The 26,363-nt window shown below is 39.3% G+C and overlaps 1 protein-coding gene across 3 annotated transcripts in view; it reads right to left on the reverse strand.

The window, feature by feature from the left end:
* LOC103175259 (SPRY domain-containing SOCS box protein 4) overlaps positions 1–26,363 on the reverse strand; it is a 68,003-nt gene that overhangs the window by 21,074 nt on the left and 20,566 nt on the right. For 2 of the 3 annotated variants that reach the window (XM_007888193.2, XM_007888183.2), the window contains exon 2: positions 15,620–16,467. In XM_007888193.2, coding sequence (XP_007886384.1) covers positions 15,620–16,313 — 694 coding nt within the window. In that variant the 5' untranslated portion in view covers positions 16,314–16,467. Of the gene's footprint in view, positions 1–15,619; positions 16,468–20,267; positions 20,314–26,363 lie in introns of those variants that run through there. The other variant, XM_042339190.1, reaches the window with a different exon arrangement.

Raw genomic sequence — 26,363 nt, forward strand, 5'->3', positions numbered from 1 at the left:
ATTATTTCAGCTAAAGCTAGAGGTTCCTTAGGGTAAATAATGGTCATTCAATTCTGGCAGAGACAGATTGATCATATCTCAAACATATCAATTGCTACCATCGCTCTTCTTCATATGGTTCTACATTTATTCTTCTTTGTTCAGTTGAGGTCTCACCATCAACTATAATTTCGAGCAGAATTATTACATCTCCTCCAGTACTTCCTCCAACCCTCCAGATAAAATTGATCATTCACTTCATTGCAGTTTTTGCTGTGTGCAAATTGGCTGTCATGAAGCCTCAAATTCAAATTGAATATACTGAATAAAGGACAATGCATTTATATTTAAAATATGTCAATCGAGTTTAGTATTTGCTCAATTGGTTTCATCTCTTACCTTCTTATATAATAGAAGATAGAACTCTTTATCATGTGGCCAAGACACCTCAAAGTGCTTCACCGAATAATGCCCACTCACCGAATTAACTTGCTCATTATGAAATTATAACAATAATAATCCTTGCGTTTAATGTAGTGCCTTATCACATCATTGAGATGTCTCAAAGAGCTTCACAGGATAATACTTTACTCTAAAGTGGATTGGCTGAATTTTGTGGGTGAAACGCGAGAGCCAGTCTGTGGGACGTTGCTGTACGCAAGAAATCAGTGAAACGTGTCCTAAAAGAACAAGCTATTACACACATCTGGCTATCAGCAAGACACATTCAAAAATGCAATAGATATTCAGTTTCATTTCCTGTCTGGGTCAAGGGTTAGACAATTAAACTACATTACCTCACAGCAGTCTACATGCAGTTCTTGCTGAAAATAAGGTTACGTAAATTTGAATGCAACTAAGCCACACAGAAAAACAGCTTTTCCTATTTCCCAAACTGGTTGTCACTAAATTATATCATATGAACTCTTAAGAAGCACCATCTTGGGCCCTGCCCTATCTGCACTCTTTGCATACCCCTGTCCTTTTCACTGAAAAAATAAGCTCAATAAAACATAACCACTTAGAGACTCCTAAACTGCTGCTTAGACTGATGTTAGTTCTTTGGATATTCATCTTTCACTGGCGATTTTGTACAATCTCAGATCACCCACTGACAATGGAAAAGAAAATTACAGCAATAGTTGCTCAAATAACAGAATATGCTTACTGTTGTAATATTAGCCTTAACCTAACAAATATAGAGACAAGCCACTTTATGTAAGGCAGCCTGCGTTTCTGGCTCTCCTCCACATAATCAACCTAATGAAAATAGTTTTAATGGATACAAGTGAATAGTTCCACTCTCCCATCTCTATACACGGACATTCAAAACTATCACTTCTACTCTTAAACCATGGTGTCTGAAACCATAAAAGTAGGGAATGGTTGTCTCTAAATTAAATTTGCAAGTGTCATTTGCAAAGATCCACTTTCATCATGCAAAACAACCTTTGCTTCACATGTACTATACGATAATGCCAGGAAATAAAGATAAAGTTACATACTCAAAAGATATCTGCAAAATTGCTGGTTGCTTATTTTGTGTTCTTTAAAAACATGTCTTTATGATTTCAAACTACCAAATCCGCACCACATTTTGTACCCCCGGAACTCGATTTTGGTAGAGCTATTTATTTGGTAGAGCTTTTGCTGCGCTTCCCAGCTGAAGCTGCATTGATCATCAGCTCAATGGTTTGGCTTCTGTGAAAAATCCATTGCAAGGAATGTGCTGCCATAAACAGTAACACAAGTACGGTGACATGAGGACACTAGTGGTTGTTAAAACAAGCATTCAGACAACCTTGTGGGCAAAAGGTCAATGCAAATATTCAAAGGCTTATTGAAGTTTATGAATGTACTCAGTGTTTAAACAAGTAGCAATAGGCTTTTATATTGCGGATATTTCCACTTAAAAAGATGAACTACTGGCAGGGAGCTGCAAAGTGATACTACTAAAGAGGCTGCCATTCCTTCAATCACAAAGGGTCATTGAAAGAAATTGTACATTGCATTTGTCAAGTAGTTATCATGAGACATTTGCCAAATATACTGGATTCAATAAACGAATCCAATGTTTTAAAAAAAAATCCCTTGTAGATTCATTTTCCATTCAAAGCAGACTGAAAATGATGTCCAAGTACTGGCAATTATTGCAGAGTATTGAAACATTGGGGTTTGAATTGCACATCAGTACTTCTGTGTGGATGTAAAAGTAGTGTTGACGGTTGACCTCATTTACATTTTACAATTTATAAATCATTACTAAGACTTGAGATAAAAATGTAAAAGTAATCAAAATAAATCACACAAGTGCTTGCATGGCGATTTTGAGGTTTATAATGAATGCAGTTTAAGACTAGTGAAGCAATGTGAAGTATTAGATGAAGTTGATGGAGCATAAACTGCACGGGGGTAAAACAAATTTGCTTCTCAACCTAATTTCTGTCAAAACTCAATTCAAAAATGCTTTGCAAACACAAATTTCTATACATTTCAAAATGTTTAGGCTAAATTTTAAAACTATTTGAGAGCAATATTTTTGATACGTCACCATTACAAACAAAGATAGGTTGCATGCACCTTAGGATAGCCAAATGGTGTTTGAATATTTTGTTTTGAACATCTTAGTGATACATATGAACTGTGCTTAAAAGTACTTGAATGGAGCATGGAGTACTGATCAAGGTCAACTTTATTTTCCTCGAGTCTAATGCAATCAATAGCACTCTCATTAGTAAACACATTGGAATCGAAAACCAATAGTTCTAAGTGAAAGATGTGATGGAGAATGTCTAAGTCCCATATTAATGCACAAATTTGATTACACAAACTAACATCAGATATTCCGCCACATTTGGAGTGATTCTACAGCTCATGGAAGATTACACTTTGATACATTTCAATTAAAATGTACTGGATTTAATAATCCTTGCATTTGATATAGCGCCTTATCACGTCTTTGAGACGTCTCAAAGCGCTTCACAGAATATACTGTAAAGTGAATTGACTGCATATTTTGTGGGCAAAACGCGGCAGCCAATTGCGCACAGCAGCGTCCCCACAAACAGTCGTGGATTGAAGTGACCAATTTTTTTTGAAGGAATTATTACCCTCGGAAACGTGATCCGCCAATCGACTAACAACCAGGTTCCTACTCACTGCTGGGTAAACAGCGGCGTGTGGAGTAAGGAAACTTGCCCAACATTTCGCCCTGCCGAGAATCGAACCGAAGTTTCTCGCTTGCGAGGCAAGAGTTCTGACCACTGAGCTACAGGACTCCATTTCACTTTGAATTTAAAGTAAAATTGCAGTGAAAAATTGTCATCCAGTGAACCACAATCAACTCCCTCGTCATTTTGACATTATACCTACCACAATTTTTGACATGTAACTTCAATCGGAGAAACCTCAGGAATAGATTTATCCAATTCCAGGAGTTTTATTGACTTTTTTTTAAAAAAAACGAATTCACTCTTTCCACAGGTTTTCCACAGTGTTTTTTTTACAAAAAAGAACCAGTTTCTAAATTAAGATTGAATTTAAGAATTTTTCACAATTCAGCACAATCATAAACTTTAAGACAAAATGATCGTACAGGTTAAGACTAGGTTGAATTTTGGGTGCTCCAGTTTGATTTGTGCGCTGGCTACAGAAGGGAATTGTGGACATTATTATATGAATTGAGACCGACACACAGGAGAACACTGTTGAAGGGAAATGGGCAGAGATGTGGTTACAGTAAAAGAACACTGCGTGGAGTTAAATATGCAAATGTTCTTTAATATAATAATAATAACAATAAGCAAAACATAATACTCATCTCAAGAGTCCATTTAGTGTAAAATTGTACATTTTACTCAATAATTGGATTCAGCCCAGAACATCTGACTAGTCTACTGTTACCATAATTGGGTCATTATCATAATGAAAGACATTACTAATTCCTACAGCGCTTTGAAGTTTTTCCATGCTCACTTCTCAAGTGAATTTCAAATCGTTGTGGGAATTATCAACGTCTTTCCATGATCCAGCTCTGCAGTCAACTTGTAGGCTGCAATACAGAAACACAGGTTCTATTCAACACTGTTTGTTGAAATAGACTCTGGTTGGGGAGACTGTATTTTGCAAAATTCCTGATCTAAATTTTTCACCTAAACATTAAAACTTATTCTCTCCCTGACTTCCCCAAGCAATATTACAGATTTATTTCAAGCAGCTTGAAATTCTTGCCTGCAGCATATATCACCTGCAAAATATACAGTCAATTCACTTTAGAGTATATTCTGCGAAGCGCTTTGAGACGTCTTGAAGATGCGATAAGGCACTGTAGCAAAGGCAAGGTTTATTATAAACAAAATGCAAAATACTGCAGATGCTGGAAATCTGACAGTAAAACAGAAGTCGCTATGAACACTCAGCAGGTCAGGCATCACCTATGGAGAAAGGAAAGTGAGTCAACGTTTCAGGTCCATGATTTATCCAATTCCAGGATTCAGCCCAGAACATCCAAATATTCCTTTCCTTTTGACTCACTTCCCTTTCTCCATAGATGCTGCCTGACCTGCTGAGTGTTCCCAGCGACATCTGTTTTTGTTGCAAAGATTATTATATCCAATTAACTCAAATTCCCACGATGATGCTTACCGGCAGAAACAAGCACAGAGCATTGATCAGACTCAATTCAGTGCCCACACTCTCCTGGAATGCTGAAAAGTTGCTTTAGCAAGTTGGTCCAGTAAACACTCAACTACAATTTCAGTTTGCCCAAATGGTCTTTGGAACCAATCCAATTTACAGAGACCAGAATCAGAAAGATTGCTTGTGCAAGCCCAGCTCGAGAATGGACATTGGAAGAAGGCAGTCAAATAGATTAATAACTAAAGTATTGACTGGAACCAGCACTTTAAACCATTTCATTTTGGAACTCGTCCTTTAAGGCTCCATACGGTAAATCATTGGCCAGTTGGGAATAACGCCACACAGAAGAGAAACAATCCACATTGGATAAATGAGCTGTGCTGTGTTATCTGGTCTCGGCCAATGGAAGAAATAGAAGGACTTCAGTATCCTTCACATTGGGAGGTATTATAATAATAATAATAATAATAATCCTTGCATTTGATATAGCGCTTTTCACGTCGGGAGGACATCCCAAAGCGCTTCACAGAACACACTGTAAAGTGAATTGACTGTATATTTGTGGGCGAACGCGGCAGCCAATTGCGCACAGCAATGTCCCACAAACAGTCGTAGATTGAAAATGACCAATTTATTATTGTTTTTGTTTTTTTGGAGGGATGAAGAAGAAGATCAGCCAGATTCTGTGTGGTGACCCTTGCTAGAATGTGGATGTACAGAATAACCCGCCTCTCAATTCCATGGTCATAGAGAATGTTGACTGTAGCAGATAAGAAGACACTTGGACAAGTAATTTAAGGTTAGCAAGCAATAAACCACCTTAGGAGAATCTTTACTTCATCTCATTAAAGTCCTCAGTCACGCTACCGAGAATTCAGCGGTAAATTTATCACTCTGCTTTGGGAGAATTTTTCATCCCCACGGTCCATAAGGTGAAATCATTCCCCCAAAATATATAGCAAGCATGATGAGGCTTGAGTGTTACAGAATTTAGATTTATGTGCAGTCAAAACAGTTGACCCCGGGTACATCACCACATAATCCATTAGAAACAAAAGAGTTTGACAGCTTGAAGCATGAATTTTAAAATGTTAAATGTATTTTTGAATACATTACTTGTCGATTCGTTACTTGTCAACATTTAAAAACATTGGCCATTAGTAACCAAGCTTTGTGGATTTCCCTGAAGACAGAAACTTAAAGACTCAGGAAAAAATTACAAGATGTGCCAAAACTAACAAAAATAAATCTCAGGCTGCAAGAGTACACCTATTTCATGAAAGACTCGTAACTAACATACAACCACTCAAATTTAAATCCTCACGGCCACAAACGTCTCGACAGCAACGCACTTTCAAACAATAATACAACTGTGCTAATTTGTGCAATCAGATTCAGGAATAAACTGGAAGCAATCCCAGGACCCTGTGTTACACAGAGTTGTTTATTGGGTTGATTACAATGAAATTAACTCCTCACTGGAAATAGATCGATAAACCAGATATCGACAACACTGATTAAAGACTCGCACTGAATACAGAAACAAACCCAGAGTAATGCAATATCCCAGTTTTTTTTACCCCAGAGAACAAATGTCAAAGGTTACAAGTGTTGCTCATTCCAGAAACAGCACAGGGCTCCACAGTTAATGGTCATAAACAAAACGCTCTCTCTTCAGGTTATTTAAAAGCTCTAGTTCAAACGAGAGAAACTTCAAGTAACCTTATCAAAATAGTCCTTTAACCCAAGAGAGACATTTAAACAGATGAACAGAACATGGAATCCACACTTCTCCACTGGAGACCACAAAAAGCCTGAAAGATGAGATCATCTGTGCAGACAACGCCTTCCGTTTTAATGTAAATAAATCCACTGAAGCAACAGACCCACTGTCTGCAGAACTGTTTGCACTTTGTGTATGCACTCATACCTTTATGGAATTTATAGTTTGTCAACCCAGACAGATGTTACATAATTTAACACCGACGTATAATCTGGCAGAAAACTACACATTAAGGACGTTTTTCTGAAACTCGTGTACAGAGAAAGAAAGGCGATTCATGCTCAGCTTCTGGTCACCCAAGCACAGCAAAGGGTTTGTTTACTTTTGGGCGTCTTCGGCCTCAGGCCTGTGGAATGAATCAAAGTCTCACAGTGCTTTGCTGTTGGAATTATTGCTCAATAATAAACTAAAGCTGATTCTACAGTATCCAATGGCCAGAGTGAGTAAAGTAAATATGGTCATAATTTCTCAAAATCCATCTGTCTGACAAACACTCAATTACTTTGAAAGCCTGGGGGGATCTACTTAAGCCAAATAATAGCACGTTCCTACATTTTTACCCAATAGCTTCTTTATTCCACAATAGCACTGGGGGTGAAAGAGCACTTTTTAAACCCTCAACCGCTACCATTAATCTAAACAGAGAAGTACAGTGTCAACAACTGTCTTTGCACATCAAAAGAGGCAATGGTGTAGCATTACTTGACCAACACGAAAACTAATTTAAAACGGACTAAGTAATATTGGAAGGTAGATATTATTGCTGGAATGGCTTAACTATATTGCGGTCCAGTCGACACACAACAAGAGCTTATACTGCAGTGAAATCCACATGGAAGCAATTTTAATTGACCCCCAACCTTGTTAAAAGCTGATGGGAACCTAGCAAGAGAGTGGGATTATACAGAGCAACACAGTTATAACGCGGTGTCTGTGGATCCAAAAAGTTAGGCGATGCGTTATAACGGGACCTGTGAATAAAATGGCTGCTGGTCCCTGCTTCTAAGCTGTCGGGTTGCCAACTAACATCAGTTCCCGTGTGCTGTATATATTCATTCTAACATTCTACTATGCTAAGTTTAAAAAAAACATTGAAATTGCATTAAAATGGCAGAAAACAAGTGGCTAAACAGAGGAGCATTCTGGTTCTGCTTCTAATTGTGATTTCACATAATAAATCTTTATCACAAAGATCAGCAAGTTAGATCCAGAAGTTTTAGATACATGCATAAAAACGTGGCATGCAAAACGGTTTTGAAGTTGCAGCCAGAAGTACTGCAGTAGTCGGGGTATTCAACAATAGCAGGCTTGTTACTGCAGTGTTTGAGGGAAATTTATAGGAGAATTCAGTTCAATAAGCCTTTATTTGAGCATCAGACAAAGCAATAAGAATTTCCCCATTGATTTAAAAAAAAGACTCTCTGGTGACTTAGTGGGTGAAACACCATGTGGCAATGGTGCTGAAATAGATAGCCCAGACAGATCTCTCATGCAATCCCTTGTCTGATCACTCATATGGTGGAAAGCAGTTTTATATTTCCTAATTAATAGGGTTAAAAATAAAACCCAGCTTAATTATGGTTCGTCTTCACATGTACGAAGTGCTCAAACACATGACGCCAAATTCAAGTTTACTGTACATTCTGTAGTTCAACGTTACTAGACTATCCAACTGGGTTCTGGAAAGCGTTGAATGAAACGAGCCCAATGGGATTCACACCCACCATGTTTAAACTGACCTGGTGCCATCAGATTGCTCCTGAATGTACCCACTCCCAAGTAGCATCAGCAGCAAGGCTCTAGCACAACTGGCATTGCCCAAGGCCTAATTTGTACTGTGGGTATGGAAGTAATTGATGTCTAAATCTGGGTGATTTCTCAGAGCATAAATGCAGCGTGCAGATCAGCTTAAAACAGATGGGAATGGAAATAATGCAGTTGGCCTTAGTAGGAGAGAAGGTCCAGAATTTCTAACATTAATAAAATGGGCATTAGTGTGCAGGAAACATTAATATCTTATCCTTCCAGGAATAAAGAGTCTTCACACTCCCTTTTTAGGCTGTCTCATTTGCCCACAAGTATACAGTTGCCTCACTGCACAGTAAATCCTGCAAATTGCCTTTCCTGCATCGAATTCAAGGATTATAAAAAAAGTACTTGAAAGCTGCAAACACCCCTGGAGTAATGAGCTATAGTCAACGTTCTTCAATCTCATCCCCCTCCCCCACCACCACCCCATCCTGTGACTTGAGGGGTTGCATGTCATTTACGTTTAATGATAAAGCGACTAGAAAAGAATTACTGTAAAATGGAGGGAGGCCAAGATCACACAAAGTTAAAGAAATAGGAGAGGTTAAAGAAAATTGCGATCAGCAAGGTTTTGACATCAAGAATGATTAAGCTTTAAATTGCAGATTGTTTCTTGCAAATCAGAAACAGTAAAAATTGAATTAATGCATCTTAATAGGGAAAGAAGAAAATCTCACTACATTCAAACTTACAATGGTTAAGGGTTCTAATGGATCTTAGGAGAGAAAGAGAAGAAAGTAGGTTATTTGATTATAAATATAGGTTCAGTTTATGAAACTAGAGATTGAAAAATGCAATATTTCATAACTGCTTTTGTGCAACACTGAAATTAAATGTTTCATGTGTCAACAAAAAGTCCATTGATATCAAAAATATATAAATGTAGTTTGATACTTTAATCAAAATAGTTATAATAAAAATCCAATTTCACATTGTTTTTCAATTATCTACACAAAGCACAGTATAACACTAATTCAATATCTTTCTTATAATCTTCCTCAAGGGGCATTTTTCTCATTACTGCAATTTTCTGTGGTGATTAATTCTATGCCATCAAACATCAAGGAATAGACATCTCTGGAAAGCCTTGCAGATAAAAGCAGCGAATATCCACAAAAGGGCATTGATAAAAGAAAACATTAGAAGCAGATTGTTTCCTTGGGAAAGAGGGAGACAAAATCTATACTTTTTCCTAACAGTTGGCTTTGTAACTCTTTTTGAGCTCCATTTTGACTGTCACAATCCAGCATGGATTAATGATCCATGTTGTGTTTTACCATTACAAGGAAAAACAGGTGATGCTTTCCAAAAAGTGAGCTCCTTCAATCAGTTACGTGAGTTACTATCTACCAGACCCAACTAATGAAACGTTATTATACGCACACCAACCCTGTGACCTTCTAAAACTTTGCCAACCTGCCCGTTTCCCTCCGCTTGGCAGATGCTGACCTGCCTCACGTCCCCCGTCTTGCCCGCCCCAGCATTGGTGGGTGGGCCTTCAGCCTTTCTGATCCCACTCTCTGGAACTCTATCCCAGAGTCCCTTTGCCTCACCACTTCCCTCATCTCCTTCAAAGTCCATCTCAAGACCTTCCTCTTTGACCGTAGCTTCAATTAACTTCTCGTCCCCACCCCGTTTGGCCCCCACCCCATTTGAATCCAGCTCAAGTGCAAACCATCAATTGTCCAGCACCTTGAAACAACGTGAAAGGTACTATATAAATGCAACTTGCTGTAAAATTGGATGCCAGCGGAAGATTAAAGGAAGTGACCAGTTATGCAGTGAACCATTGCATGGCAGAGTATCATGTCAATGAGCAACAGCAAAAAGAAACACCTTGCAAGTCATCAGGCTTGCAAACAGAGAATCTTAAAAATCTTACTTAATGGCCATACTGCATTTTGCGGAGGAGGTTTCTATTCCAGTCATTCTGCAGGTTCCCAAGTATCCAGGTCCAGCACCACACTTGTGATGTGCACTACTGCCCAGTAAAGAATTTTACATACAACATAAATTCATGCAAAACTGCAAATTACAGTGAAATAACAGCGAGCAGACAGTTTATTAGATCACCTGTTGCTGCCACTTAAGCATGTTAATTACATGGAACAGAAAAAGCTGTAGCTTTGTGAACATAAAAACTCATTCAATAAATACATCAGGTGCAATCAACAATTAGATCGTTCCAGCCACTATCTATCCAATGGGAATTAAGACTCGGTCATTTTGATTCTGCATAATTTATACGGATTTAACTGCTGAGGTCATTTTCCCCTCACGTTCTCTTCAAATACATTGGGGGAGTTGAAAAAAATGTAAATTCACAGAATTGTTAATTAACATTCCCTCTCAAATCAAGTTAACTATAGTAGCCTTCTGGAACTGAAATACTAATAGTTTGCATCAGATGACTTGATACAATGTCAAGAGGCCTTTCTTCTGAATAACAAATCTTTCAAATATCCTCATTATTTTAGTGCCCTAAAGGGTCTTGCCTAACGTAGGCACCCTGAGGCCCAGGGCTCTTTCTCTCCCACTTACCATCTCATCACCAAACACATTTAAGGAATGTTATAATGATTGCAGCAAAACTAATAAACTCTAAACTGTAGGATGGTTAAAACAGAATCTCAAGTCCCGATGTTTTTGTAGGCATTTTTTAAATTCCTCGCACGAGGAACGAAAAGAGGAAGCAGCTTTAATAGCAAACGCACTTCAGTTCTGGAAGGAGCGCTGCTTAGCAACCGCAGGATAGATTTCACAAAAAGTTTCACGAGTAAAGGTAAAGAGAGAGAAATAAAAGTTACAAATGGCAAATAGTATGAGAGGGAGAAAGAACAAAGACAATGCTGAGAAGGATGCTATCCTAAGATTCCTTTAGCTAATCAAAAATTTGTAAGAGACTCGTATTGATTTGTTTGAAACCATTAAAAGAAAAAGCAATAAATGCTTTTCATCCCTGTAAACTGGCTTAGTTTCTTCCCTCCGCCGCTCGGAAGATGTAGTTGCATATTCCTAATCCCCCCCTGCTGCGTGAAGGAGATACTGAGCCAAACATGATAGAGCTATTACTGAACTGGACCCGTCCCAAAAACCTGGACAAAGAGGAAAACAAACTTTTGTTACATGGTACATCAATGAGTGGAGTAAAGGATACAGGCTGATCCATCTCTCCTCTGCAGTATTCTTGATCCCAGCCAAGTCACGGTGATGTGGGGAAGAAGGATTAGAGAGAATTCATGTCCTCAAAAAGCTGAAATCCAAAGCTTGATTCTATTATCACAAAAAGCTCATAATTTTGCGGAGGAGGAAGGGGAACCTATAAATTTTCTCTTTTAACACCTTTGAATCCTTTTGACAATTCCTAGTGCTCTCGTGTCAAGTGTTCTGACTCATTAGGGTCAACTTGCTAGATTTACTGAAGGAACACTGCTCTCGAAAATGCTTTACATTGCCCTGCCAGCTTTGTAAACATAATAAATAATGGTGAGTAAAAAGACAACCCCATCACTGCAAACCCGGGAAAATGTTACAAGGTTCCAGAAGTCAAGTAAGTGCAGAAGTTTTTGAAACTTGTGAGAATTCTGCCCTGGGCCACGAGCTTCTAGAAGAGAAATAAAGACAATTTAATCTTACATATTCTTCAAAGGGGAAGCAAAAAAAGACTAGAAAGGACCAGCTATTAATTGTTAATATGGTCTGGGTACTTAAACCCATGCGATTCCCTGCTGTTGGTATGAAAATTATGGTCGAAGGTCTAGTCTAGGAATCTCTATGAGATCAGCTCAACCACTTTCTGGTGAAATATAAATTCTTTGCATTAACCTGGAAACTGTGAAGGAGCAAATCTGACCATTATTAATATTGATCTTGTGGAGTCACAAGTATTGGTGCGATATGAAATTTCACAATTATGTGGAAGCGACAACACAGCATACCTTACCAGCACCTCTGGGAGAAACCACAAGTGCTTCTCCAAACACATTCTGTGCCTATCTCGCTCGCTCCAAAAAATTGATTTAATTTTGCTTGCTTCCTAACCTTCCCTACTTAATCTTTTTTTGCTGTAAGGCCTCTTCAGTATAAATACTCTTCAATGCAATTAGGTGGCTAATTTAGCCAACCAAGGGAAAGATACACAATTGAGGGGAAAAAAAACAACTTATCAAAATTAACATTTATTTTTCGCAAAGCGCAGAAAAGAGTTATGTGGAATTGCACAAGCCAAGCCTGCTTGGATTAAAAGGCTGAAAAATTCACGTTAACACAACACAGGCCTGCTCCAATGTTCCCCACCCCTCTGTACCACCATCAGTGGCTGAGCCTTTAGTCATTGCGCATCCAAACTCAGGAACTCCCAGCCTTTATGTCACCCCTCTCTCTATTCTTCTTCAAATCCCACCCAAAAGCCTATCGCTTTTACCACCCTATGTCACCCCCCACCCCCTCTTTCTCCCAGCTTGGAGTCCAACTCCATCACTGAGAAGCTCTCCGAGACATTATCCTACATGACAGCCATTGCATAAAAATGAAAGTTGTTGTTAATTACCCCAAATATGGAGACGATCATCTACACACAAGTCCAAGTAAAGAGCTATTGATTAGCGTGCATCACAAATAATGCTACTGACCCAGCTTCTTTGGAATTGGTATATAACCCAGTCTGGCGCATCAAATGATTCACCCTGAAAAGAACTTCCAAAAAAATCAACTCAAGCTTCAGATCAAGAAATAGCAATCATGAATCAGTACGAATTGGTCATGAACCAGGAACATGCAATGACCTGACAGTCACTGCCAACGCAGATGGCAATATGCCAACACTCAAACTAACCAAAGCGAGAGAGAGCACAGTATGTAGTGGTGCGGGAACAGCTGCAGGTTTGTTTTAACAATTATGAGCTTCAAATGACTTCAACCATTATTGCTTTGTCCTTGTGCTAGGTAAATTGGATTCATCTGGGCCTCAAGAGCACTTTATTGCTTTGGAAGATATAATAATCCTTAAAGTTGATATAATGTCTCATCACATCAGGTCAATGTCTCAAAGCTCATCACAGGATTATATTGGAAAGGATAGTGACTGTATATTTTGTAGGAGAATGCAGCACACAACCTGTTTGTTCACTGATGCCTTGGGATGCATAGCAGTGGTAATTTTAACTGTCTTTGCAGCTCCTGGTACATAGAGAACTAACTGCATGAGGTCCAAGACTGTAGCTGGTTGCTACTTTCATGCTCACTCATGAGTATGAAAGACAGAAGTTAAATGGGAGCCAGAAAAAAAAAGAAAGGCGCAAAAAGCAGTTTAGGTCTTCAAATAAAGTTAATAGGGCCTTAAAACCCACTTGCAATTGTACGATTTTTTAAAAAATGATTTCATTTTACCATTAATGTAATGCAACAATGGTTAAGAAATATTACAAATTCTGTCACCACAGTTAAGGGAGGTAAGAAACTGGGCAAAAAAAAGTTATTATTATGCTGGCAAATGACTAATTTATTTCTGCGGGCTTATTCATTCATTTAACTGGAATATAAAGGGAGTGAAGTCAACAGTGTACTGCCTTGTGAATATTTTATAATGTGTGAAAATGTCAACCAGAAAGGGATAAGGAGAAAGACACTAAAACGATGGATACACTTGCAATAAGGCATGGCACAGTTGTTAAACCTATATTTAAAAAAATGCAATGCCAATTATATTAAGGCAATATAATAATCCCTCAAAAAAAATTAATTTGGTCACTCAATCCATGACTATTTGCAGTACACTGCTGTGTGCAATTGGCTGCTGCGTTTCACCCATAAAATATACAGTTCACTTAACAGTGTATTCTGTGAAGTGCTTTTGAGACGTCTCAACGACGTGATAAGGTTCTATATCAAATGCAAGGATTATTATTAAGATTCAGTCTAATTTAGAGTCTGAAGGTTAAAAGGCTCAACTAAGATTTATAGATTTTCTGCATGTGGAGCTTTCAAAAATTTAAATCTAAAAGCTTTCTGTAACAGTGCGGAATTAAACTACTGCAGCACAGAAAAGTAAAGCAAATGTGCTCCTACCATTCAATGCGGCAGCAGTCATGTTTCAGGAATGGCTCACCTATCGCTTAATACCATCAGTTACTGAGATCAGAGAACAAAGACAACAAGTCAAATTTACTCCTAATATTAGTTAGATAATAGTTAGATCACACAAGATGCACGTACACATATGAAAAATAAGCCACACTATTTGTAGTGTACAGGACTCCTGTATACATATATACACACAAATGGTTTGTGCACTGCAAAAAAATATTTAATTACAAGAGTTATAGGCTGGACTTTTCCTTTGAATAATTTAAACTTACTCCAGGCCAGCCATAGATTTAAAGCAGGAAACCTTTTTAACTGAGCTGTATGCAGCAAGTCTTTAAAAAAGGCTTTTAAAATGTCCACCCTTCTTTTTCCAATGAGTATATGAAATACAGTCAGCTCAGTGCTTTACATTCATTACTGTACACGAACTGATCTCAGGATCACAACTCACAATTCATAGCAGAGGATCCTGCACACAACTATTGCAATAAATTTAAAATGATGGGAAGTAAATTATAAAATAACGTTTTAATGATGAAAAGCAATTCATTGGTAGGTACACATCAACCATTTCATTCTGTGTACTAAACTGCTATGCTACTTATCGGATATTAATGCTAATTTTCTTTTGCCGCTAGACAAGTGGGGGTAGGGAGATCGAGTAACCTTGTCTCCAAAAGATAACACATGACCCATCTTCAGATATTATTACGATAGTTGGTTTATATTCATATAATACTTACTTGCATGATACAGCGCCTTATCACATCTTTGAGACGTCTCAAAGCGCTTCACAGGATATACTGTAAAGTGTAGTGACTGTATTTTGTGGGTGAAACGCGGCAGCGAATTGCACGCAGCAGTGTCCCACAAACAGTTGTAGATTGAGTGACCACATTACGTTTCGCCCATAAATATACAGTCAATTCACTTTACAGCATATTCTGTGAAGCGCTTTGAGAGATTTAGAAGATGTGAAAAGCGCTACATCAATGCAAGGATTATTAATTATTATAAGAGTACTTTTGCCAGTAGAGATCTTTCAACCGTGAAGTTTTTTTTAATAAAAATACATTTTAGTCCCTGAACATAGACTGTTTGCACAGTCTCCCGACAAGACTGCCAGTTAAGGACAGCACAATTGTCAGTTTAAAAATGTAAATCTCCCTGACTGCTCTATAGAGTGTTAGTGGGGGTAGGAGAGGGGGGACAGACTGTTCTTAAACAGGAGATTCTGAATGCTAAATTTCTGAATCATAAAAAGGTTAACTTTCACAATACAAATGAAAAGTTCGAGAAATGATTCCAAACAAAGAAGTCACTTACGGTCAAGTCCGTTGATGTATCGCATGGTTATCTCACAGTGTCCCCAAACTGCACTGACTATTGGATATAGTTTTTTCCCTTTCAGACCCTTGAACGCCACACCCAGGTATTGTCCATCCACGATGAAACTCAGTGTCCCTTCATCCATGTCCAAAACCACCAAGAAACCATCAGGCAACACAAAAGATTCGTCAGGCTCCAAGAACACTGGGTACGTTGGCCCCGGCTGGTTTTTGCTATTGTAGTAGACTTTGTTGCGACCCAAGTCCCAACCCCACGAGTCATGATTGCTGCCAACTAATGAGGTGTATCCGACAGAATGCAGTGGGGCTTCTGCTGTTGCCACCCCAACCACAGCATGGGTTCCCCTCTGCCTGGTGGGCCAGTGAATCTGCCAAACGTGAAGGCCCCGTGTGTACCCTACTTTGCCGCGGATGCAATCTGTGCTCTGGGCTACCGGGTGTCTGTGAAAGGTCAGCTTGTCGTCTTCTTTCACAAAAATATTCAGAGAACGGTCTTCGTTGTTCCAGGCGTGCTTCAGCTGGACCTCTTGGGAGGCAGATGGCATATCCAGGAGCATGTCGAGACGAGCGGGTTTGCAGAAGTCAAGCCCTCTCAGCTGCCGCTTAACAGGCCTGCAGGCCGGTTCCCTCACATCCACAGATTTTATACTCCCTGAGATTTTCTGGCCCATTTCTTGGTTCCCGAAACCACTGAGAAGATTGTTTTGGCCCAACGTTACCTCATGAAAGCACTTTTAGAGTCGAGCCAACAACACAGCAAGCAGACGGATTTATTTCCTACTTTTTGCAGTCAAAAGAGAACAGTTTTCCACAGGGAGCACACTCCTGAAACGAGAAAGAGGGGGGAAAAAAAATTATATTCACTTAGTTCCAACAGTTTTCTTTCTTTGAGACTCACAATCTATCAGCTCTTGCTCTCTCCTCTCACCAATTACCCGCAACGTTTTTCTGGACGAACCTTGTATTTCTCTGAACGATGGTGTGAAAGGGCTGAGTTAAACCAAATATCTGACTACTAGACTGGAACCTCGAACAGAAGTCAAAGCAGGATGCACAGTCGCATGTTACTGTAAAAGACAGACAATAACTTCCTCTAATTCATAATAGGATGCAGACATTCCCCACCTTCTGGTCTCCCCAACCCTCAACTTTGTACAGTCATCCCTGAGTGACTGTACAGAGAGATTTTTTTATTATTATTCATTCCTGCTGGATAACTTCATTTCCATTCCGATTCCATGAAACATGCCAGTTCCAAACAAAAACTAGGCTGTTCATACTTGTATTTTTCAAAACTATAAATCATGTTTAGGGTTATGTAAATATCTCGATGCTGAACTTGATGACACACACATACACACAACACACAAACTATCAAATTTAGACAAATGTTTCCCACCCCCCCCCCACCTCCTGCCTTTTTCTCCACTTTATGTTTAAAACTAAGAACGCCTCACCTGCGCCTAGGTTCAAGAAGATAGACATTACCATCTTAAACAGGCAGGAATTTCCCTAAACATAAACTGATGGCCCAGCAGGCTTCCCCTTTTGGAATGAAATGCCACTGTGCCATGCCAATTAAAACAAATACCACAGGGCCTTTCAAATCTCCATGTGCTCAGTTAAGTTTGCAAATCACAGGAATAATTTGTGCGCTTCATTCCAGCAAAATTTTCCGCCGCTGTAAGCAGCCCGACAAACCAGACTGGCTGGAAAACAAGTTCATGCTGTTTCGAAAGTCCAGATCACATCATAAGCAATTGAGAGTTTGTAATCATGCCTAACTTATTTTTTTTAAAAATTCACTTGCTATTACACAAAACAAAAGGCTGCACAAAGACTTTTGGTGGGTCTCTCCAGACACCACCAATATGAACCGACTTTCAACCCGAAATCTTCCTCCCCTCCATAACCAGCCAACGCATTCCTCTTTCATTCAGTCTCATCTCCCACATCCCATTTAACCCCCTCCCACAACACCAGAAAACTTGGTTTGTCATATATACACATACATATATATATATATAAAAATAATTATATGCAAACCAGAGAGAAAGAAGAAAACAAACATTGCGATGGGTGCACCCAGCTGCGTGTAAATGTTTCACAAATAACTCAGCTAGTTTGCCATTGTTGATACTGGATTCCAGCACCCAGTTACAGTACAGTATTCAGCTTTTATCTAGCACATCATGGAACTGCTCGCAGGCTTTTAACTTAAACAATATGCGCAAGAGTATAACTACATCCTGCTAACCTGTAGTCAAAAGTGCAACCTTGCTTCACCAACATTAGTATTCTTAGGCCCATCTGGATAGTTCAAAAACATTAGGAATCGCTAAGTTTAAAACATTTCCCATTATGAAATAAACTATAACATAGACTTAAATTTCCCATCTTCAGATCACTCTGCATTCATACAGACTACAGTAAGGAAGAGGTTTTTGAAAGATTCATCAAACATAAACTTAGCAACCCAGGGGCAATAGGCAACATTGGATTTAACAGCTTGATACTGAAGTGCTTGAAGAACGAGATCAAATGGGCTCGATGACTTTCTTCATTCGAATTTCTTGTGATGTGTACATCTCAGGAAGATGTCCAAATTGCACACTCATTTTGTTCAATGAAGCAGCCTTTGGGAGATATAAATTTCAGAACAGTTTCAAGAAGCTGTTCTGCAATACAGCCAGAGGGTTCAGGTGCTTACAAAATCGACCTAATTTAGATCATGGAGTAGATTCATAGCAGCTGGTACAAAACTGTGCGTGTGAAGTCATTCTTATGTGATTCACAACCATTCCTGACTGTCTTACATACAGGCCAATGGGAATAAAACCACAGCAACTGGACTACAGACAGGCAAAGAAGTACCTCAGTCTCTGGGAGCAACATGATGTCTAGTATTTACTCCTACATTTCTGCAAGGAGCTCGCTGTCTCCAGAAATATCAGCAAACAAACTTAACATTTGGATTCTACGTAGTTCTCTGAGACAATTGACATGACTGCGCGGATGAAGTTAGATTGCTATTGACGGCTGTGCTGGGATGTTAAATGCTGCATAAAACCTTACATTTGTTAAGGGTAACTTGCTCCAACTGCTGCCTCAACTAAGATTAGTGAATTCATCAGCAGACAGCAAGAAACAAGGAAACAGCTTGTATTTTCATAGCTTCACAACATTTCAAAATGCTTTTCCAGGTACTGGAAAATATAGCAAGCACAGTGACCTTTTGGAGGCAAACATAATTTGCATAGAAGTCATAAAAAATTGAGTAAATTGCCAATTAGTTTGGAAGTGGATTGATGAAGACATGCGCCTTGGGACGTCCTCCCGACAAGAAAGGCGCTCTATAAATGTAATTTTGTTGTTGTTGACACAGGCGGAAACTTATTCACCTTCCAAGAGCATTATTGGATCTTTAATATTTCCCTCGACAGACAGATGAGAGTTCAGTTCAATATCTCATCCAAAGACTGTCATATCCAACAATGCTGCACTCCCTCAGTCCAGCACTGAATTTCAAACACTAGCTCATGACTTGAAGCCCCTGACCTAGAAATGTATTGTGTGTCTATGTGGGTGTGTGTGTGGGGGGGGGGTTGGGGGGTCTGGCTTTGTACTATATCACGTGGTGCTTTTACTTCTTAAGACTATCAGGAGTTAACACAGCTTATCAAAACTGTGTTAGGATCTTCATATTACTGGAAGGCCTAAACATTCTTTGTAAATTTCTTACAATTACGGAAACAATTTCACAATCGATCATCATACAATCTGACACCAGTAGATTGTAACAAAAATATAAAATAAGAGTCCCAATTTATTTTCCTGAACTACTCAAATATTTTGCCCATTGTAATTTCAGATGTAAGAAACAATAACAATGACACTAACTACAATGTAATATCAGAATACTTGGCCAGAAACGTATACCTCTGAGCCACAACAAATTAATTCTTCATTTTGGAGCCAGTTTCAATACAAAGACACTAACTTCGCATCCCATTCTAATCAGCTATCTAATTTTGCAAATGACTCAACATGCAGTAACCCTTGCACAGGTGGGAGTTCTCATTTTCAACACAGATTAAATAATAAAGTCAGATAAATCAACCATCCGGACCAATCATACATCAAACATTTCAAGAGTTAAGATTGAGAGATAAGAAAATGAGTCATTCCAAACCCCAATGAACAAGGATGAATATAGATTCAATTCAGAAGTCGGTGACAAGTCATGTCCTGCAGACTGTGTGGACTTCAATAACATGGGATGACAAAAGGTTCACTTTTTGGCCTTCACTATCACGCTAAGCATTTTGTTAATAGCAGACTTGTTATTACAGTGCGCATTCTGCAACTTTCTTGGCATTTAGTCAAAGTCATTTATATTTCACATACACACACACTTGCTGCATGCAACAACAAACTTCAGTATCCTTAAAGATTAAGAGTAGTGCCATAAAAAAATTACTTTGGGAAAGATTTAAAAAGCTGAATACATAACTCAGCCTGGAGAACTGAAAGAAACTGACCAAAATGTCCCCAGCTCATCTTTCTGCAGAAAAGCTATTCTAACTAGCACCACACATGCACAAAATGCAATCTCAAATACCTACTCCAGTTTCTTGCAGTATCCTTCACTTTTATTCTTTCTCCACATGCAGAGCAGAAAGAGGAGTCCAGTCCTCGTTCCCTCTAACATGAAGTGCAGGAGCTGTGGGAAGCCCACATGTGTGCAGTGATCATCAGCAAACAAAACAGGACAGAAGTACTTCCCAATTCACTGAGAAGCCAGACACAGACAGAGCAGGACTAGGGGGTGGGGGTGGGTGGGACGAGAAAGAAAGCAGCTTTGCAGATTTTGCAAATGCAAGCTGAGCAACAAAACCACGAAGGGACAAGTCACAGATTACTTGTGATAAAGGCCGTGCCTTCCATCAGTAAAAGCAATCCTCTGAATCTTATGCGATGCTTCAAAAGCCTTGCTTTTAGCTGCAGAAAGAAGGATGGCCCAGATGGAGAATAGGCTCCAGTGAATGCAATAACCTGTCATGAAAGCTGATCTAGCTGATCTCATCACTGAGGGCTACTAATCCACTGATCTCGGAATTAAGAACAGATGGTGACGCCCCTTTCCCCAGTCACCACACACACACACACAGGTCTTGGGACAGGCTTTTTTTTTAAAAAAAAGCCAATATATTCATCTTCAGGTCATGTACATCCTGCAAATCTGTATGTTCATAGAATTCTACATGTGCACTAAATCCAAGGCTAAATGGCATCCTTCAAGCAGGGACAGATCGTTCGCACCAAAACCTACTGCAGGAAGCCATCTGGAGCTGTCTGCACCACAGCAGATTGGCAAGGGTATGAATTGCCACCTTGAGGCCATGTAGATGTGCAGCACAAAAGCTGCCCATTGTTTCTGCTGCGAGGGGAGCCACAGGCATCTAATTACAGAAGCGCACATTAGGGGGAGGATCCTCAGCTGGCAGACTTCAGGACAGATGGCAAACAAAAGTGAGGGAAGCAGAGTGTGCGAGATGCTTTTGATACATTGAATATTTTATGTTCAGAAGCAATTTCTGCCAATTAATTTTTCAAACACAGGTTTTAAAATCTAATATAGTCCTGCTGTAGGCCAAGTAATTGGCACGTACCCCCTCCAACTCAAAAAATTCTTAAATTAATTTTAGCATTTAAAAAAACAAACCAACAGGTAATATGATGTTTTGCACTTTTGAAAACATGCGCAAAAGGTACGCTTGCATCAAATGTTTGAAAATGTACATCTTTACAGCTTCCTTTTCAAAACCATTGAAATCTGAAGTTGGGAAAAAAATCTTTCAGCAGTTTATGGAAATGTTTCATAACCCAAGTCATAAACATGGTATTCCTGGCTTCACATCCCTTAAGTGAGAAAATGTTCAATTCTTCAATCCAATATTTTCAGATTGCAAATAGCCACACAAGGGTATTTACAATACAACAATATGTATTTGGCTTTGATGAGGTTGGCTTTGTTCGAGGCCCTGATTAACACCAAACGGAGACAGGTGAAACATTTGGATGGTCTACATAGCATATGGTACACCACAATTCAGTTTTAGCTCAATGCCTTTTGCAACTGATCTCTGGAGGGATGCCAGGACCCCTACAAGAAAAGGGCAAGATCATCATTTTATAGGCCAAAGGGTAGTTTTAAGCTCTATAGTGAACACCAGGTGGACTGCATCTCATTCCACTCAAAGTACATTGAGCATATGGGCAAATCAGAATTAATGGAGCAGTCCACAAGATGTCAATTATGCTAATACGTCATTTCAGGGCACACATTTTTAATTTTTAAGCCCAGATGTTCTCGGGCTAAGTGAGAGATTGTCTCAACAATAAACTCACAGTCAACTAAACCTGACAAAAGCATTATGAAAAGCACTGAAGCTACTCCTAATTTATTTGAAAGGGACTATGTTTAAAACTAGGCACTTTGGGTGATGACTTTAGGTTGAAAGGATGATTGCAGCACACTTCAGAGAAGCCAGTGTCCTGATATGACCTCCCAATACAGTACTGGTCTGTCAGCTACTGGAAGATGTCTTTTCTGAGAGTCAACATTTTTCTTCCCCTTCTAAAAGCATCAACTCTTGCTGAGCTATCATTCTACGGGTGGTAATATGGAACCTCCAGTACCTCACCTGAATGTATGAGCCTAGACTTTGCAGGTCAGCTATTCAAACAATCACCATTGAAACTAATCTCATCCTGATATTCGTACACATGTACTTTCCAACATGAATCACTACAAATCCATTGAAGCCAAGAGAGTGCAATGGTTCAGTATTCTCTTCCACTTTTCCTAACCCTAAATTGTACTGTCTCAACTACTCCCACTGTTTAGTGCTGGGTAAAGTCTTTACCCTAAAAAAAACGTAAACGACATGTCCTTTGAACATTTCTATGCAACAGCAAAATTCAGATACTGAACCGAGGAGAACTTGTACAGATTAATTTATGAAGCTTACTGGAAGGTTCTCTTTTGGTTTAAAACCGATACTCAATATCCTAGATGGAGTTCACTAGAAGGCTATCTCTTATCTTAACAGATACTCAATACTTGAGACCCACGTTTTTACTGTGAGCTCCACTATACTTTTTCTTTAAAGTGTGGTAAAATAGAACTATAATATTTGAGCTATCGACTGATCTTCCCTGGAAACCTGCAAGATTTAAATAAGCAAAACACTGCAGAGGCTGGAAATCTGAAACAAAAACAGAAGTCGATGGGAACACTCAGTAGGTCAGGCAGCATCTATGGAGAAAGGAAAGCGAGTTAACGTTTCGGGTCCACGACCCTTCGTCAGATTTAAATAAGTTAACGAAACGACTAATGCACGCTTTCTATTACTTTTCACTGGACTGAAATGAAATGTCAGAGGAAGTCTGCTCCTTTTCAGGAAAAATCAGAAAGAAGAGGGATGGGGGGGGGCGTGTGGGAGGAGAGGAAAAACAACTATTGCAATCATTGTCTGTACTAACTACTCGGCAGAATTCAGCTCGATGAGACAGGATTTGTATTTGTTTACATAGCCTTTTGCGTGGGACATGACGGCTGCTTTCACGCTTCACAATTATTGCCTTTTAATCGCATTACACCCAGTTAACACCCTTTCAAATAGAGTTTGTTTCGCTGCAGCAGAAAAATACAGTGTGATTTACAGCCTTTCTGAATCTTTCCAGAAACAGATTTTCTTTTGCAACTTTATCAGGAAATACACAAGGCCTTGCAATCAATTCGGCCTAGGCTCACAGTCTCCTTTTGTGACTTCCTCCCTCTGTGAAAAGCTCCGTTCAAGTGCAAATGGTCGTTATGGCTGTAGCACGGTAGAACCAGAGAAATAATAATCGCCAATGGTGTGAGAAAGTGGGGGAGAGAGGAAAGTTCCCACTGATAGCAATGAATGCTTACATTAAAAGTTTGAATAAAAGGTACATTATCAGGCAGTCGAACTGCTGACACAGAGGGTCAAAAATCAAAGCGAGCATTCCTTTCACCAGCACCCAGAATAGCTCACCCCTACATCAGCACAATACATAGCAATTCTATATAACATAAACAAACTGCGGGTCCTCCATTTCTGAAAAGGACACACGCACGTGCGTCATGGCAACCTTACACAAAATAAATCCATTTTAAATGAACCCATTAACATTAACATGGAACAGAAAATAAAATGAAGGGACACTGGCTTTATTGGACTGGGCCTTCCACAGCTGCGGCTCTTTTCAGAGAGCAGCTGAAGGCGAGACAGCAGCTGAGAAAGCTGCACATTCAGCTCCCAACAGGACCACAAACACTTCTGAATTTTCTTCCTGACAAGACGAAATTGCCCGGCGCAGAGGAGAATTTTAAATCAGAACCGAAGGAGAGTGCGCACACTTCATCCCAAAGTAAACATTTAGTCAGTGGTGGAAACACAGATTTTATAGCAGCTCTGGAATGATAGAGGATTCAAAGTAAAAGCTGCATAGAAAAGGTTTCATGTGCATCTTATGACCCATTTGTACTGGAGAATCGTTTAGTATTATAATGAGGTAGTTTTCATCACCGCCAAATTGACTTTCAGAACAAACTGCACGCTCAACACACGGCAGCCCTGATAGCATGGGCAAGTTTAAGGATGGATGAGTTCAGAGGTAGACCAATGGATAAAACACCAGGCTTACAGAGATAGACCACAGCAGTTATTATTTTATAACAAGCTTCAGCTCCCCTGCCAAGGCTCCCACTTTAGGTTTCTATGCAGTGAGCCCCTCTTCTCCTCACACACACAAAGCACATATGGATTTAAGATACAGTATGTTCTCTATTATCCCCCAACTCCCCTAGGTCAAAAAATCCACACTCACAAACCAGCCTCTGACATGAAGAATGCTCACTTTGACAGGAAAAACACATATGTACCTGAAGCAACTTTAAAACTAATCAGTTTTAAATGACAAAAAGAATGGGCATGTTCCGAATTAACTTTAGTTTCTTAAAGCTAAAACTAACAAATTGGGCTCAGTTGATAGCATTTGCGCCTTTGGGTCAGAACGTTGTAAATTTAATCCCCACAACAGAGCTCGAGCTCATAATCGGGTCCAACATTCCAATGCACTTCGGATGAGTGCGGCTTTGTTAGGAGTTACCATCCTTGGAGAAAATGCAACACAAGAGCTTCTGTGGTTCAATCTGTAATAACAATAATAGCATTTGATACATCGCCTTATCACGTCTTCGAGACATCTCAAAACGCATCACAGAATATACCGTAAAGTGTAGTGACTGTGTGTTTTGTGAGCAAAACGCGGCAGTCAATTGCGCAAGGTCAATCTTCCTCTTGAGTGAGGACGCTGAAGATCCCATGGCATTATTTCAAGAAAGATCAGAGATGTTCTCAATGTTATGGTTAGCACAGTGGGGGGCGGGGGAACCCAGCAGTGAATTTGATTCCATAAACTCAAACCCCAAGTTTCATTTTATAGAGAGGCACTAATGAATGTCAGCACACTTGCTGGGGTGATCAGGTCGCTAGCACTCCCATGCTAAATAAACCAGGATGCATTATAACAGTTGTCTTGTATTCTTCTCATGCAAATTGACCCAAAAGAAATCCTACAAAACTGACACCATCACCAGGACCTGCTCTGATGACCTTTAAATGTGGATTTTTCTTAAAAAAATGTAAACTATTTTTACAGAGCTACAATTGCATAACCAGGTTCCTCGAGGCAACCCGAAAAGCATTGAAATGTACTTTATAATCAACATTTCAAGCAGCTGTATTTTGCAGTGATTTTTCTTGCTTCCCTCACTTGACCACAAAGACACGTACATTAAGAAATTCGATTGCAGATTCTCAATTTATATAGCTCCACAATTAGATGATATAAAACAAATGATCAAACTTGAACCAAATATTATACAGCCACTCATGCCTGCGTTGATATGCTACTACACTTTCAGCATCTATATCATTATTTGCATCTCTATCTTGGCTTAGGGCTGAGCAGTCATACTCTGCAAACAATAGGGATGAATCCTTTGAATACCTTAACCAAAGTCACATCAACTACACGAGACAATCTTCTACCCACATCCTCCACACACCCCCCCCCCTCCCCACCCACCACACCCACAGTTGAAATAAACCTAAAATAGCACATTTCCAATTTTTATTTTACTTATATTTCTTCAAGTCAACTTAGCAGTGTTTTGTAAAGCACTGGATGTGATAATCATATTTAAATAAGTACGGTAACAAATCTATTAAAAAATAAATGCTAGATGAAAAAAGACCAAGGTCCACCTAGTTCGCCCTCCATCTTCCTGGCAGTCACATGTCCTGAACTACCTATGTACTATATCCCATAGTATTATTTCCTAAAAAGAAAACTATCTAATCTGTGTTTGAAAGAATCAGTGCTTCCTACTTTAACCGTCTCCCGAGGGAGTCTGTTCCACAGGTTCACTATTCACTCACTGAAATAGTGTTTGCATAGATTTGCTCTATTGTCTCAATAACTTTCAGAAAGTCATCACTTCCATGAGTTGGAATCCCTGATCTTATTACTTATACACCTTCAGATTTGATTAATCTCAGCAACTATAAGTTCCCGAGGCAAGTTCGCTAATATTTGACGAAGAGCTAGAATGAATCTGACAAGGC

This window comes from Callorhinchus milii, unplaced genomic scaffold (assembly GCF_018977255.1).
Source record: "Callorhinchus milii isolate IMCB2004 unplaced genomic scaffold, IMCB_Cmil_1.0 Scaffold11, whole genome shotgun sequence".
In the NCBI taxonomy this organism is placed as follows: domain Eukaryota; kingdom Metazoa; phylum Chordata; class Chondrichthyes; order Chimaeriformes; family Callorhinchidae; genus Callorhinchus; species Callorhinchus milii.